At 44.4% G+C, this 17,694-nt stretch overlaps 1 protein-coding gene across 1 annotated transcript in view; it reads right to left on the bottom strand.

Moving 5' to 3' along the window:
• LOC126175399 (Ca(2+)/calmodulin-responsive adenylate cyclase) overlaps positions 1-17,694 on the bottom strand; it is a 501,843-nt gene that overhangs the window by 335,035 nt on the left and 149,114 nt on the right. Inside the window, exons 4-5 of the mRNA XM_049922190.1 lie at positions 13,888-13,900; positions 13,171-13,376 (exon numbers count right to left, since the gene is read on the bottom strand). Of these exons, the coding sequence (XP_049778147.1) occupies positions 13,171-13,376; positions 13,888-13,900 (219 nt within the window). The remainder of the gene's footprint in view (positions 1-13,170; positions 13,377-13,887; positions 13,901-17,694) is intronic.

Genomic DNA, 17,694 nt, shown 5'->3' with positions numbered 1-17,694 from the left:
CGACACTGTTAAGGCAACCGCTTGCGATGTGAGGGAAATTGGGTATGAGTCGGACAAATTTTCATACGTCGCTAACAGGTAACACAGCTCATGTCAAAGAATTGTAAAAGACGTGCTCATGTAAAATCGGACGATAGTTATGAAAATAAAATCTGTGTAGTCATACGCGTAAATTAAAATTTACCTCATTTTCTGTATTCATTCATACAGAATACACTTCAAGCTGCAGAAATTAGATTTCTTAGGGAGGTGAGAGGTATTGTCAGTGAAGAACATATAAGAAACGAAGATATTAGGAACGAATTAAATGTTTATAATATTAACGAAAAGACTGAAGAAAGTAAAACATTATGGAAACATCATCTACAAGGAATGAGTGCAGGGAGAATCCTATGTCTGACCATACTTTACCAATCTAGAGGAAGAAGGGTTATAGGAAGACGTAGAACAGAGCGGGTCATGGCATGCCAATCTTCACGTGTGCAGCGTGTGTGGGCCAAGGAAGGCCTGTCACTCGGGTTTGCTCGGGCCTTCTCGTAAGTATACCGAAAGACATGACATTTCATTTCATTTCATTTCATTTCATAGAGCATTGCGGTGCGGCATTCTGCAGTCGGCGCAACTGTGTGAGCTCTGCAGAGTTGTGGTGTCACTGTCCTTCGCTATTTGTTCTTGATATGAAGAACGTTCACAGTTCCAGCGGCTGTTTGCACAAAAAGCGATGGAAATGACAGAGTAAGGGGATGCGAATTCTCAATTTGTATAAGCGACTGGTACTGCTTACTTGCTACGAAACGAACTCTTGGGTTAAATTTGCAGGCCCGCACTTTAAGAAATTTGGGTAAGAATGGTAAAATTTCTGACGCATTATTTCATTTTCAGTTGCAACAGTTTTCAATGGAAATACACGAAGAGTACGGCGATTTCATATACATCTGCAAATTACGTTGGTTAAATCAAGGGCCATGGCTGGAACTATTTTTCGATTGAAATCTCGCTACTGTTGAATTTATGAAGCAAAAAGGAGTACAGGAAAGAAAATTAGAACATCCGGAATGCATTGCAGGCTTCACATTTCAAGTGGACTTGCCTGCACACGGTCCACAGTATGACAATGCAATTTAGCTTCTTTCTGATTTGATGGGCATTCATCTAAAACGGAAATCGTGTTACAGAACGGTCATTCATTTAAAAAGGAAATCGCGTTATAGAATAGACATTCTGACAAAGAAAATTCAGTTCCTATGGTCACTGGCGTTAAAGAAAGCAAGAGGTTTGAAGAATTCGATGTGGCCTTGCAAGAATTAAAATGGTAAGTTTGTACGGAGTTTGAGGACACTGTCAATCTTACACCTGTTTTCGACATCCACGGTTGACACAAGTTTCCCCAAGTGAAATTCCATGATTTCCAGACAAGTTTTGGCATTTTTCCCAGATAAATTTTGAGATCTCAAGGGTAAGTAAAGACATAAGTTGACAAAAAAAAAATGCAAGGAATTTTGTATGTGAGCAAACATCTTAAGTACTAACATGAACAGCTTTTGTAATGAACTGTTTTAGATGGAGAAAACAAGCCAAATGGCACGTGTTTCATTAAGGCCACAACAGTTCTTTTATTTCAATAGAATGAAACACATTTGTGACAAAAATACGCATTTCTTTGGAGTCGCAAGACAAATTTAAAATACCTTCACTGATTTCAGAAATAACCTCAGAAAAATGTAGGTGTCTTGAATGAAGTGTACAAGGCGGGAAGAGTTGTGTAAACGAACAGTATACGTGATCGCCAATTAAATGTTGGTCCTGCTACGTTCGTTATTGTCAGTTATTACCCAAAATGTCATGTCTATTATTTTACAGGTATTGTGTGACTTTTCTTTGAAGAAATATATGAGTACATGGCGTACAAACTGCCAGTGACTGCCACATACTTTCTAATATATAAACTACTTACGAGGTTCCAAAATGTACTAGAATAAATAAAATGTCTATAAAACGCCGTACTGTACAATGTACTTGTGGTGAGACAGTTGCAATTCCTGAAATCCATCGCCCGTGGCTTCTGGCCTGGTAAGGAGCAACGCTGTCCTAGGTCATTGGGTAAACCACGAAAACCCGCAGTACTATGCCACACACACAAACATACCTGTCCTGCAGGCAGATCGGTAAGACTAGATCTGATGGGCAGGGCTTGCACATTAGTGGGAAATGATGGTCTTCAGATAGGCAGAAGTGGCCTGCAGTTTTGGCTCGTCGTGTAAGTCCTCTCATATGGCCAGCTATTCACATGTTACAGACACACCATGTTGATGAAATGAGACCACAGTGATCAATCCATGCAACAAATAACTTGCGCAAATGCTCTGAGAATCAGTGCTAATGAGGATAGGTAGCATTTCATCACATAAAGGTGACCGAGGAGCCGCAGATGTTTCACCGGATTCCTGATATTCACGGTACACTCGTGAAATGGCCGTACGGGAAAATTTCCACTTCATCGCTACCTCGGAGATGCTGTGTCCCATCGTTCGTGCGCCGACTACAACATCACGTTGATCTTTACAAATTGTCACTGTAGCAGCAGTAACCGATCTAACTACCGCGCCACACACTTGTCTTATACAGGGCTATTACAAATGATTGAAGCGATTTCAAAAATTCACTGTAGCTCCATTCATTGACATATGGTCACGACACACTACAGATACGTAGAAAAACTCAAACTTTTGTTCGGCTGAAGCCGCACTTCAGGTTTCTGCCGCCAGAGCGCTCGAGAGCGCAGTGAGACAAAATGGCGACAGAGAAAGCGTATGTCGTGCTTGAAATGCACTCACATCAGTCAGTCATAACAGTGCAACGACACTTCAGGACGAAGTTCAACAAAGATCCACCAACTGCTAACTCCATTCGGCGATGGCATGCGCAGTTTAAAGCTTCTGGATGCCTCTGTAAGGGGAAATCAACGGGTCGGCCTGCAGTGAGCGAAGAAACGGTTGAACGCGTGCGGGCAAGTTTCACGCGTAGCCCGCGGAAGTCGACGAATAAAGCAAGCAGGGAGCTAAAAGTACCACAGCCGACGGTTTGGAAAATCTCACGGAAAAGGCTAAAGCAGAAGCCTTACCGTTTACAATTGCTACAAGCCCTGACACCCGATGACAAAGTCAAACGCTTTGAATTTTCGGGGCGGTTGCAACAGCTCATGGAAGAGGATGCGTTCAGTGCGAAACTTGTTTTCAGTGATGAAGCAACATTTTTTCTTAATGGTGAAGTGAACAGACACAATGTGCGAATCTGGGCGGTAGAGAATCCTCACCCATTCGTGCAGCAAATTCGCAATTCACCAAAAGTTAACATGTTTTGTGCAATCTCACGGCTTAAAGTTTACGGCCCCTTTTTCTTCTGCGAAAAAAACGTTACAGGACACGTGTATCTGGACATGCTGGAAAATTGGCTCATGCTACAACTGGAGACCGACAGCGCCGACTTCATCTTTCAACAGGATGGTGCTCCACCGCACTTCCATCATGATGTTCGGCATTTCTTAAACAGGAGATTGGAAAACCGATGGATCGGTCGTGGTGGAGATCATGATCAGCAATTCATGTCATGGCCTCCACGCTCTCCCGACTTAACCCCATGCGATTTCTTTCCGTGGGGTTATGTGAATGATTCATTGTTTAAACCTCCTCTACCAAGAAACGTGCCAGAACTGCGAGCTCGCATCAACGATGCTTTCGAACTCATTGATGGGGGCATGCTGCGCCGAGTGTGGGAGGAACTTTATTATCGGCTTGATGTCTGCCGAATCATTAAAGGGGCACATATCGAACATTTTGTGAATGCCTAAAAAAACTTTTTGAGTTTTTGTATGTGTGTGCAAAGCATTGTGAAAATATCTCAAATAATAAAGTTATTGTAGAGCTGTGAAATCGCTTCAATCATTTGTAATAACCCTGTATAGGTGTTGCCGACCGCAGCGCCGTATTCTGCCTGTTTACATATCTCTGTATTTGAATACGCATGACTATACCAGTTTCTTTGGCGCTTCAGTGTATATTCTCGTACATTCTCTTCCAGTTAGGACGACTCCATCGACTGTAACAGTGGCCATATGGCACCCTTCATATTAAAAAATGTTTAAATAGTTGTAAATTGAAGTATAAAAACTCCCTCAATTTACCTCTGAGTAAAACTGTATTTATGATCTATAAATTATCTATTTGACAACTCTTAAAATTTGACTTCCAGAATTTTTCTAACGGAACCGAAGGGTTAATTATGACGTCTGAACTGTCCGTTTCCTACTGTCGATTTGCACCATCTTGAAATTTGGTAAGCTTGTCCTTACATTTGTTGAATACAGCACTATGGCAGCACTGTATCTTAATTATAATGGTCAGTTAATCTAACATGATTTTACAAATTTTAGTTCAAAAGTCAGTTTTACTGAGTAACTTGAAAATTTAAAAAAGATTACTTCACAGAAACTTCTACCGAATGCTTTTACTTAAAACTCAACGTAAATCCACAAGTAGAACTCCCTACCTTTAGTATTATGTACTTCTGAATTTTCGTAAAAACTGCATTTTTTATGGAAACTAATCAGCGGATCATGCTGAATTGTGTGACTACAGGCAAGCTGACCAGCTCGAGCGTCACAGGAGCACCTCGGAAGACGTCCAGCGCAGCTCTGGATGAAACATCAGGAACCGAGAAGTTTCTTGGACCTCGGCCACACAACCAGGAAGACTCGCCAACAACTAACGCATCCGGTCGTGTAAGCTTTCATGGAATGATAATATGAATTCATTACATAAAACTAAACTGCAAAGCAGGAGATTATTGGACGTATTCGTAAACAAAACTAACAGCGCCAATTCTTTCAGAGGAGCAACGCCGGTTCGCAACATCAGCGCGATTTCGTGATCTTTAGCAAAATTCGTATGACGTTACATCGACACGTCTACTGCGTGGTTACGATTAGTAGCTCAGCTTTCTGCCCTAGAACTTTATTTTTGTTAAAGTTGCCTGTAGAGACTTTCTGTGCCTTTTTTTGATGATGAAATGTGCCATATTCTCCGTAAACAAATTTATTGCGTTATTTTCCGTGTTAGGTGAAAAGGCTGCTTTTAGTTTTAGGACCACCCGTAACTGAACGTCGGAGGCACTTGTAATTTGCATTATCGCTAAAATGTTTGTCTCCAGCCAATTCAACGTTTTTCCGCACACAAACTTGAGTGCCAGGCTATCCACTACGCTGCAGGTTTGGCACTGGTTACTTGGCGTAAAACGTAGTTAATTTAGCTATTCCTTTGTTGCTATTACCTCCCTGACTGCCTTGTACCACAGAGCCATCACGTCGCTGGTGGAAAGTATCAACTGTGAATTGCTCCAAAAAGTCTCCTAACTGTGATTCAAAATTTTTTTTCGTTTTATTAGAGTTAGTGAGTCCATTGTGAGAGTATTAGACAACTACGAGATGACGTTTTAATTATGACTTCGAAATGTAAAATTACGCAATTTACTTACTGTTCTTACGCAGGTAAATCCCTGCAGTAGTGGCGCTTGTTCATATGGCCACGCCATGGTATCGAAGCCCGGCCAAAATAAAATGGCGCACCTGTTTGATAAACTGGAGCATCGTGCGGCAATTCGTTTTTGACAGCAGCGAAATATTGCAGCTGCTTCAGAACGATCCGGACATTTAAAGAAGGCATCTAGATTGGCCTGACACAGCTGCAACATTTCCGCTGCTGTCGAAATCGAATTGCCGCACGATGCTTCACTTTATCAAACGACTGTGCCATTTTATTTTGGCTGTTCTAGGGTCGGGCTACGTACTGCAGCGCAGCCATGTGAAAAAGCACAATTACTGCAGGCATTTACCTGGATACGAAAAGTGAATAAGTTGCGTGATTTTACATTTCTAGATCATGATTAAAACTATTTCTCGTAGCACATTTGGATCTTTTTTTAACGAATAATCTGTACATCCGAGAAAAGTGATGGAAATACTGGGAATACTTAAACACGGTGGGTCAGGTAGGTGGAGAACAGGAATTTGACACCCCGTCTCCGAGAGGCAAGTGTGAGAAATGGTGCCGGTCAAATGGTGAGAGCTGGAGGGTGGGGTGTACCAACTACAAAGCAGATCTGTTGGTCGCAATCAATATACACGTATTGTTGGTTGGTTCAAACGTTAGCCTTGCTCTGCATCTTCCACCAGCGTTACCCAACGACAACTGGCTCTACCGCACGGTAAAAATAGCACTCAGAAGGGGTCGGACCCTCCAACTGGAGGAACGCACTTAGCCACTGATCGACGAGTGTGCGCCTGTGGCCGATGCCCACGGAGAACTAACGTGGTGGTAACGGTAGCTCAGTCAAGGCCCACTGCTCCACTGCGTCGATGTCACTGAGCGTCAGTGTGCGCACAGTTATCCCTGCGTCGAACTGTATAGTCCGTAGACTCATAGAAGGCTGCAGAGCTCAGTTGGCCTGATCTGCCCAACGTCGAGCTCACTTTCTCTCAGGCTCATCAGGCTGTGTTTGGTCATACCCAGGTTCCCTCAGTTCTTAGCCATCACTCCCAACAAATGCATTACAACTCGTATTGGTATCTCACTACATTTGACGAGCAACTGCCACGAACGCTTGAGCTTTACCTGTATGCTGGAAACGCCTGTTACCCTAGGAACGGTACCAAATACCAGTTACATCAGTTCTACAGGTAATTACTACGCATTCCTCCAAGCCGGCCGCGGTGGCCGTGCGGTTCTGGCGCTGCAGTCCGGAACCGCGGGACTGCTACGGTCGCAGGTTCGAATCCTGCCTCGGGCATGGGTGTATGTGATGTCCTTAGGTTAGTTAGGTTTAAGTAGTTCTAAGTTCTAGGGGACTTATGACCTAAGATGTTGAGTTCCATAGTGCTCAGAGCCATTTGAACCATTCCTCCAAGGGGCTACATCGTGTTCCCCAGAAGTGAACCTGAATACCGGTTTTTGCCATTGAGGGTCAGCGGCCTAAAACGACTGCCCCAGCAGTTACCACGTTGGAGGGAAGCAAGTGTGGCCTTCCTGAACTTACTTTCCAATATTATTATGGCACTCTGATTTCGGTTCTCAACGCCAAACGGTTGTGGTTACCAGAGCAGATGTTCCCTACTACTGTACGCGCCTAGGATATATGCAAGACACTATTGTGCTTATGCTCAAACATTTCAAACTAATAACTATTTTTAATATTACTTCTGTATAATTAAGTCGTGGAAGATGAAGAGGAATAACGTGTGACTAAATTTCGAGGTGGTTAGTTAAGAGCTCTAGAAGTTGTGTGTCTTTTCGGTATTTTTTTATGACCGGTGAGATACAAAGTTTAAAGTTGATACGAATACATAATCTGATGAAAAAACTCTGTCAATAGCTCTTCCCTGTATACAATCTGAAATGAATAAATTCAGTAAAAGCTAGCGATATGCACAGCTTGGTAAAATCTGTGTAGATTAACTACCTTTTATTTCAACTGAGAACTCTCACATTTCAGTATATTGTACATACAAGAAGTTAACGATGTGCTGTGGCTTTTGACCATTGTTCCTTAAACATTTTAGCCTCAATCCACACTAGAACAGACCTCTCAGATAAAGCAGGAATTCGTGCCATGTCTTCAAAAGACTTCTGTTTGTTTTATCTTGTTAGTTACGGTGATACTTTTAACTAGGGTTCTTTCAGGAAAAGATCCCCGGTCAGCAAAAAATTATCTGAGGACTGGAACATCCCTAATGGGAATGCAAGTATCAGTTCTAATGATCAGAAGGGGTATGACTCAGAGGCACTTGTGACCACGAGCTGATCAGAGCAGGGTGATGTAAATCCAGTCGGCGCCAATGCGCGAAATCCACATCTGTGGAGCGCCAGAAAAGGAGTCGTGAGTGTTACTTGCCATTGTCTCCATGTCTCTCCGCGGTCTGCCTCACACGTTTTATACTTCGATAAATTATCGAATTTTCCTGTGTGGAACTTCCATACGAGAGCGAAAAAGAAATGCCCTCCTTGTTTGCTGTCTTCTATAATACAGTCTGTGTTAGATATTGCGTAGCGAGTGCAGTGTTTTGTGTATGACGAACTGAATTAGACTATGAAATTTGATTGATGATGTCCAATTAGGGTGAGAAATATTAATGACTGAACTTACGGACGGCAATTAACAGACATGTTTTCCGAAATATATAAACAATAACGTTGGCGAGCTCTTAATGGCCACTGTTTGGAAGGTACAATTCCAATATTTCACCAACAAATCAATTACAGAGAGTACAGGACTTGATGGTAGCGAATGTGAAATCATTAATTCAAGAATTGTGAACAGGAGGCAGGCGAGCACGGAGTGTGAGTGAGTGGTCCAGTTAAGGTCCAGTGGTATCAGTCATATCTGCAGTAACGTTTATTTATATTGCTGAGTTTACAGAGTTATAAATGTCTTCTGGGTGGCAGTCAGCGGCCGGTCGTATTCGCTGATGCCCTGCCAGCGATATATGATGTCGGGGCGCAGGGCAGTGAGCCATGGCCGTGTGCTGTCTCTGCGGCAGCAGGGGGCAAGAACACGTCACCTGCCCACATGTTTGGCGACAAAGTGCGGCTCCCACCTCAGTGCTCTCGTAGACAGCCTGTAGTGTGCTCAGGTGGAGACTGCCACCTGGTGTCAAGACGAGGCCCTGGATGTCCAAGGGTGCATCAGATACTCAGGACGGACAGGCTTGTGCGAACGCGCCACGCCTGGTTGTTGTGCAGATGACAGCTTGCGGATCATCCACGATGACCCGTAGTGGTGGAGGGTTGGCCGACTACCAGTCTTCTCATCCGCGACGTTCCAGTATTCAGCAGCAGCAGACCACGACAGTGGTATGCATCAGGTTGTTGCATCTCAGTGTTGAAGTCAGCAAGGAGGTAGAAGGCAGACCATCATCGATCGGCCCGTCGTAGTTTCACTCTAGTTCTAGAGAGACGGACAGATCGGCAGCATGACTGAATATGTCTTTCAGTGGCAATATTTATATATATAGCTGGTACAAAATAGATACGTGTTTCAAAGTTTTACTGACCTTCAGAGTAGTCACCAGCATTGTGTATAACCCGTTGCCAGCGATGTGGAAGTCGTAGGATACTCTTAGCAGTGCCAGTTGTGTTGAGAGTTCGAGCGGCGCGGTCTATTGCCCGACGAATTTGTAGCAGTTCTGAAGCGAATGACATGAAGTGTTTCCTTCAGTTTAGATATCGAGTTGAACTCACGAGGGCTTACGTCAGTGGAGTGCAGTAGGTGGTACAGCACATAGCAGCCCCATCAGTCAAACAAATCAGTAACAGCTTGCACTGTACGTGCTTGAGCATTGTCCTGCAAAATGATGGTCAGTTCCTGCAATAAGTGTCATCACCTCTGTTTCTATGTTGTTCATTTTTGGAAGACAACCTACGACCAGCTTCGAGACAGAAGTGATGACTCTTTCTGCAGGACCTGACCACCATTTTGCAGGACAATGCTCAAGCACGTACAGTGCAAGCTGTTGCTGATCTGTTTGACTGATGGGGCTGCTAAGTGCTATACCACCTACTGCACTCCCCTGACTTAAGCCATCCTAAGTTCAACTCTACTTTTAAACTGAAGGGAACAGTTCACGGCATTTGCTTCAGAACTGCTACAAATTCGTCGGGCAATACACCGCGCCGCTCGAACTGTCAACACAACTGGCAATGCTAGGAGTATCCTACGACTTCCACATCGCTGGCAACCGGTTATACACAATGCTGGTGACTAATTTGAAGGTCAGTAGAACTTTGAAACCCGTATCTATTTTGTACGAGCTGTAAATAAATAATTGCCACCATTAAAGTTCCAACCCTCGTATATGAGCGCATTTGCCATCGTTTGGTGGTCCCCATCAGCGCTCCTTGCATCACTGTGGTAATTTAGTAATTATTCTGGATAGTCGGGCTCATATCTTTCTGCCTATGTTTGACTTCGCAGTGGCGCTTGGCGCTGAAGTTACCTAGCATAACTGCACAGTGCCTTGTTACGCAGTACTGCGACGTCTGAGCTTCTCCCTTACTCGCTCTGAGGTCGTGTGGCAATGCTCGCCCATGCCCTGACGTCTGTTGTATCGGTGTTACACACTGTTGACAATTCAGCTGGTATACAGGCCAAGAAATACCCTTCTATGTTCCAAACTCGCACTGGTAGAACTTATTAAAATATTTAAACATTTACAGTACAATTATTCTGCTGTGTGACACTGCTATGAATTATTATCACAAAACCGCTATTGTGGAGAAGTCGCGGTTTTTACGTAAGATACGTGAAAGGCGCATACATCAGATGTGGTGTGTTCAGGATTGCCCCCTGCGTGTTTCGGCCACCATAGTTACGTGTATGCTTCGCAGGCTAGGCATGACCACTGCCTCACCTAGAAGGTCGATTGTAGTAAGAATAGCCAAGGTACATGTACAGTCAAGCCACCACAGCGTTCGGGGGCCCTGCCTCGCCACTGCTTGGCTTCTAAGTTGCAGCACATAGTGCTGCAGTCGCTATCACTGATTTACGTCCGCGCCGTCTCGTAAAACTGCGCGTGTATCCTATCTCCCAAGCTCGGAGAAACCAACAGCCGCTTTAATTCTCCGCTGCAGAACGCGCCTGCTGCTACCGCTCCCACTGCCCGCCAATGTGCAGCGCTGCCCTTGTCCTGAACCACGTCACACGGTGTGCTTCCGCCAGCCGCTCTGTGCGTACCGCTTCCCAGTGTTCGTTATGACTGCCACCCGAGGCCATCGCCTCATGCGACTGTGCCGTTACTAGTACACTGCCTATGAGTTCCCATTTTCGTTGGAATGCGTCGCTATATTCCCTGCTCCTCAAGACACAACTGTTCTCAAGTTGAGTTGTCATTCCTTTCTCATTTCAAAGAGAGCATTTCACAAAATCCAGACAAAACTCACTCAGCAAAGGATATTACAGTACTAAGTCTCAAGGTACACTATTTCTTCCAGGTGTCACGTAAGTCTACACTCTGCTCTGCACGCTACCTAACAGTGTGTGGCGGAGGGTACTTCTGGTAGCACTAACTGATTTCCCGCCGCCGCCCCCCCCCCCCCCACCACCTATCCTATTCCACTCGCGAATGGAGCGTCGGAAGAATGACTGTCGATAAGCCTTTGTATTAGCTCTAATATCTAGAACTATCTCGTTCTGGTTACTTCGCGCGATATGTGTAAGAAAAAGTAATATGTTGTCAGAGACTTACCGGAAAGAGCTTTCTCGAAATTTCAATGTCAAATCCCTCCAAGATTCACAACGTCTGCTACTGGAGTTTGGTGAGCATCTCTGTAACGCTCACGCGTGGATTAAACGATCCCATGACGAAACGCGTCACACTTTGCTGGATCTTCTCTATATCGTCCTACCTGTTACGGATCCCACTTTGAAGAGCAATACTCAAGAATCGGCCGAAAAACCGCCTTTTAAGCCACTTTACATTTCCTTAACATTCTTCCTATGAATCTCAGTCTGCCTTCTCCTATTCGTACCATTTATTTTATGTGGTCATTCCACTTAAAGTCGCTCTAAATAGCAACTCCTGTTTCCAGAAATTGTCATCAACAGAGTAGTTGTACAGTAGTGGATTTCTTTTCCTTTGTATATTTATTTACATTCATTGTCAAGTTCCAGAACCTGCACCATCCATAAACCCTCTGCAGGTCATTCTGCAAATCGATACTGTCTTTTGGCGTTGCTACTTTCTTACAAATAGCCGTATCACCTGCGAACAGTCTTAAAGAGCTCCCGACGCTTTCTACTAGACCACTTATATACTATGTAAACAGTACGCTCCTGGGATATTCCGAAAATTATCTTTTACGTGATCGATTTTGTTCCGTTAAGAGAGACGTGCTGACTTCCACCTGCATGGAAGTCTTGAAACAAGCCGCAAATTTGGTCAGATACTCGGTAAATCACATTATTTTCTCCAACCGGCAATGCTGGACGGTGTCAAATGCCTTAATGAAGTAAAGGAACACGCATCAACCTGAGCGCCGTTGTCTACAGCGGTATGAATCTCATGGAGGAACAGAGCAAGCTGAGATTCTTCCTAATATCTCTGCTAACTGAATATATGTTGATTTTTACAGAGATTTTCGTTCTCCAAATAACGTCATAATTCTTCAGTAAAGAACATGTTCTATAATTCTACAACGGATCGATGTCAACGTTATAGGCCTATAATTAAGAGCATCTGTTCCATAGCCCTTCTTCAAAACAGTAATGGCCTGCGTTATTTTCAGTCGCTACATACCCTTCGTTGCTCCAGCGATCTACGACGAATTGCTCCTAGAACAGGAGCAGGTTACTTGGCACTGTTCTCTAACTTAAAAATCCCCATGTAAACACCACACGTACTCCGCTTCCCCTGTCGACGCTACCTGTGTGTAGCGCACTTCTGATCTAGTAAGGGGAACTTCACAGATGGGGACTAGCATACCCGCCCTCTCATTTGTCCGGACTGGGCAGGAAAATCGGCCTCTGACCCAACAGGAGAGGCATCCAGTGCTGGCTCAGACGTATTATCAACACTGGGTAGCACCTCGTAGCTGTTGCTAAGGCTTAAGAAGGCAGCTGCGCGGCCCGTTCCCTCTTCCTCTCAGCGACAAGTGACCAACGACTGTCCATCTCTCATTCTCGAGTAAGAACGGACTGGTCAGATGGTACTCATCGGAAGACAGAGCGGCAACCACGTCACGAGGGGATACCAACGACACCTAAGGTCCTCTGGTCTAGTCACCGGAGGTCTGATGCCGCAGATCTGAACACTTGCTAGAAGGCTGTCGACTTGGCCAATGCTGCTTGCAACTGTTAAAGACAGCAGACAATTCTCCTGTGTCTGCTCACTACAAGTACAATCCCTATTCATATCCTACTGTGTAAAAAATTGATATGGGTTATCAGACAATACAAACAAAGCAGTGAGGAGTAACTTAGACTGCTAACAGACCCTCGTCTTCCAAGGGATTCGGTCGTAGCTCCGAAGCGCCTCTGGTACTAGTGAATCCCACAGTGCCGCGTCACCTTGTAGTTTACCTCCTAGGAAACCCAAACGGAGCCCTCACTAGCAAGATGAGTACTAACCTGCTGCCAGGCGAGGTTGGGGAAGAGCTCGCGGGCGAGCGCTCCGGCGACGGCCATGTGGACGGCGGGCAGCGAGACGCCGAAGAGCGCCGCCACCCAGGTGCGCAGCGGCAGCATCGCGTACGCCAGGAAGACGGCGAACACCACCTGCCACACGCCCTCCGCCGCCACGCGCCGCGTCTCCGACTTCACGCCGCCACCGCCACCTGGACAACACACAGCCGCAACACTCGTGGAACTGATACCGAGGCTGCATTGTTTGGAGACTTAACAGTTAACATCGGTATAGATATACATTTTCGTGTCATATACGGACTATTGCCGCAAGCTATGTTTTACTGTCCGTCTTCAGACGGCTGCACTTCATTCTTTCAACACAGAATTATATTGGTCAACATCAAGTCGTCCGCTTTTGCACTGCGGAGGAATATATGCTTAGTTAGCGCCACTTTGCCCTCTGTATGGATGAATTCAATAATGCAGAAAAATATACCAATGAACAGTAATAGGTGACACGAAATGAGTCAGTTATATACACTAACAGTACATCTGTTCTAGAGAAAGTCTTTTCCTCTAGTTTGCCTCCGACTGCATTTCTGTGAGGATGTACACCTCTTAATTCAACCAATATAGTCCGGGGACGTAATTCTGACAGCGCAGAAATCACGTATGAGGTTTCCCAAGGCTCAGTCTTAGGTTTACTATTCTCCCTTATACATGTACGATCTTCCTTATAATATACAACAATCAGAATTAGTTCTTCTTGCAGATGACTATAATACTGTAATCAATCCAAACGTACATACAGGAACAGAAGAAATGGTAAACAAAGTTCTTAAAAGTATCATTGACTGGTTTTCTGTGAATGGTCTGACCCTCAATTTTAACAAAGACGTAACGTATTCAGTTCTGCACATGTAGGGAAACTACACCAATGTTACGTGTAACGCATGGCAAGGAGATATAAATGGGGTGAGAAATTCAAAATTTTTGGTACTTCTAAAACATCTTATTTCAGCAACATCTGCACTTAGGATAACTGCAAATCTTGCGGAGACACACATCATTAAGTTAAGAAGTTTTCCATATTTCCATTCAACAATGTCAGATCGAATCTTTACGTAAAGTCCTCATCGCTCAGAAATCTGCTGTAATAATAATGCGGGGGACTCACCCACGACCATCTTGTAGACGTCTAGGAAATACTGATTACTGCTTCACAGCATATTTATTTACTCACGAAGTTTGTTGTAAACAAACCACTACAGTTCAAGAGGGACAATGACGCTCATAATTACAAAACCAGGAGCAGAAATTGCATTAATTACTACACATTAAGGTTGTCTTTAGTACAAAAAGGAGTGCACAATGCTGCAACAAAAATTTTTGATCACTTGCCCAGCGATATAAAATGTTGGACAGGTAGAAAAGTAAAATTTGAAAACAAACTGAGAAAGTTTCTTCTTGACACCTCCTCCTATTCCGTACAAGAATTTCTATTACTGTAATCTGTAAATCGTGGTTGGTAAGGAATTACTAACCACAACTATATATCTTTTTTTTAGTTTTGTAAAACCTTAGAAATATTCAGAATGTAATCATATCAGCAAATAATTTTGATATGCGAATGTAAAATTCTCGTTCCATATCATTATGATCTACGGTGTAAAATGATTTATGGAACATGTAACTAACCAACTAACTTTATCACACAAACAACTCTGGCATATAAACGCTTCACAAACATCATGTCAGTTGCAATTTTAGGCACTTACTTAACTCTGAGGTGACAGAAGTCGTGGGACCGCAATATGCACTTATTCAGAAGGCGGTAGTATCGCGTACACAAGGTACAAAAGGGCAATGTATTGGCTGAGCTGTGATTTGTACTCGGTGGTCCAGGTGAAAAGGTTTTCCACGTGATTATGGCCGCACGACGAGAAATAACACACTTTGCACGCGGTATGGTAGTTGGAGCTAGACGCATGGGACATTCCATTTCGGAAATCGTTAGAGAATTTAATATCTCGAGATCCACAGTGTGAAAAGAGTGTCGAGAATACCAAATTTCAGGCATTACCTTTCTTCTTAACGACCGAGATCAGCGGCGTTTGCGTAGAGTTGTCAGTGCAGACACACGTGCTACACTGCGTGAAATAACCGAAGACATCAATGTCGGACGTACAACGAATATAGCCGCTAGGAAAGTGTGGCGAAATTTGGCGTTAATAATCTACGGCAGCAGGCGACCGAGGCGAGTGCACGACATCGCCTGCCGCGCCTCTCCTGGGCTCGTGACCATATCGCTTGGACCCTAAACGACTGGAAAACCGTGGCCTTGTCAAATGAGTCCCGATTTCAGTTGGTAAGAGCTGATGGTAAGGAACGAGTGTGGCGCAAACCTCACGAAACCATGGACTCAAGTCGTCAACAAGGCACTGTGAAATCAGGTGCTGGTGGTGCCATAATGGTGTGGGTTGTGTTTGCATGGAAGGGACTGGGTCCTCCGGTATAACTGAATCGATCATTGGCTGGAATTGTTACGTTTGGTACTCTGAGATCATTTGCATCCATTCATGAATTTGATTTTCCCAGACAACGATGGAATTTTTATGGATTACTTTGCGCCATGTCACCGGGTCAAAATTGTTTGCGATTGGTTTGAAGAACATTGTGGCAATTCGTGCGAATGGTATGGCCAACCATCAAATATTTACCGGACATAATGGAGATGTCAGTTTGTACACAGAATCCTGCACTGGAAACATTTTTGCAATTATGAACTGCTATAGACGCAGCGTGGCTCAACATTTTGTGCAGGGGACTTCAAACGACTTGTTGAGTCCATGATACATCGAGTTACTGCACTATGCCGGGCAAAAGGAGGTCCGACACGACATTGGCAGGTATCCCATGACTTAGCATCTCAGTGTACATTCCGTGTATTTGCTATGCGAAGCTACCACTAACTTCCGAGGAATGAGGCTCTGAGCACTATGGGACTTAACTTCTAAGGTCATCAGTCCTTCCGAGGAATCAAATGGTTCAAATGGCTCTGAGCACTATGGGACTTAACATCTATGGTCATCAGTCCCCTAGAACTGAGAACTACTTAAACCTAACTAACCTAAGGACAGCACACAACACCCAGCCATCACGAGGCAGAGAAAATCCCTGACCCCGCCGGGAATCGAACCCGGGAACCCGGGCGTGGGAAGCGAGAACGCTACCGCACGACCACGAGATGCGGGCTTCCGAGGAATCAATGAGGCTCTACTACGAGGGTTGTCCAGAAAGTAAGTTCCGATCGGATGAGAAATAGAAACCACAGTGAAAACCAGAAACGTTTTATTTGCAGTATAGTCGACCCTCCTCCTTCGAGTGTGTTCGCAGTATTGATCAACTTTCCATCATACGTCATAGAAAGCAGCCGCCTGTGCTTTCGGCCAGTTATCTGCACTGGTATGCAGCTCGTTGTCTGTGGAAAATTTTTGTCTTCATAGCCAGTAGTTCTTGTGAGCAGAGATGAGACTCAGGGAAAGCCAATTACGGACTGTATTGTGGGTGATCAAACACTTCCCATCGGAAACGCTGCAGGAGCTTCTTGATTGGCCCTGCAGTGTGCGGCCGAGAATTGGCATGAAGAAGGAACTGCTCGACAGTAGTGTTATGTGGGCTGCATGACACAGGCGAAATCTCAAACCAGGCCCTAATACTCGGCAGGAGACGCTATTCCCTACGCATCTTTACGTGCTCACTGTTCACTCAAAACTGAAAAGAGCGACGCGACACGATCAATGGGCATACTAGAGACACTGCCCAACACATCTGTCCAAAGCTTTGCCGTATTTTCCCAGTGGTTTCCATTTCGTGACCGATCGGAACTTACTTTCTGGACAACCCTCGTATATAATAGAAGCAAATAATGTGTACTGGCCTGCTACAAGTTAATAACAGAAAAACAATTAATTTTCTTTTTTTATTAAGTGGTAATTGACTGTAGATTTTTGATACAAAATGAAATGTCCGTCAGAGACTGTACTGTAAATTAAGACGTATATTTGCGTATCACCGAATTACTTTTACTCTTACGCAGCCGGCCGGAGTGGCCGTGCGGTTCTAGGCGCTACAGTCTGGAACCGAGCGACCGCTACGGTCGCAGGTTCGAATCCTGCCTCGGGCATGGATGTGTGTGATGTCTTTAGGTTAGTTAGGTTTAATTAGTTCTAAGTTCTAGACGAATGATGACCTCAGAAGTTGAGTCGCATAGTGCTCAGAGCCATTTGAACTCGTACGCAAGCCAGATGAGCAAATTATAGCTTCTAAAAGTTCGAAGCAACATATTTACCCCACCATGTGAGTTTACATCTAATTAACTTAAGATTGAAATCATAAGCAGGTTAATAAGCACATATTTTTAGAGTACAGCTATAGCACATCTAAGTCGACGCTAATTAAGGACATATACGGTACAGGAGCGGACGACTCGATGGTGACGAATATAATACCGTGTTGAAGTATAGC

Source organism: Schistocerca cancellata, chromosome 3 (assembly GCF_023864275.1).
Source record: "Schistocerca cancellata isolate TAMUIC-IGC-003103 chromosome 3, iqSchCanc2.1, whole genome shotgun sequence".
NCBI lineage: Eukaryota > Metazoa > Arthropoda > Insecta > Orthoptera > Acrididae > Schistocerca > Schistocerca cancellata.
Note: the sequence above shows the minus strand (reverse complement) of the source record. Positions and strands in the feature narration are given on the sequence as shown.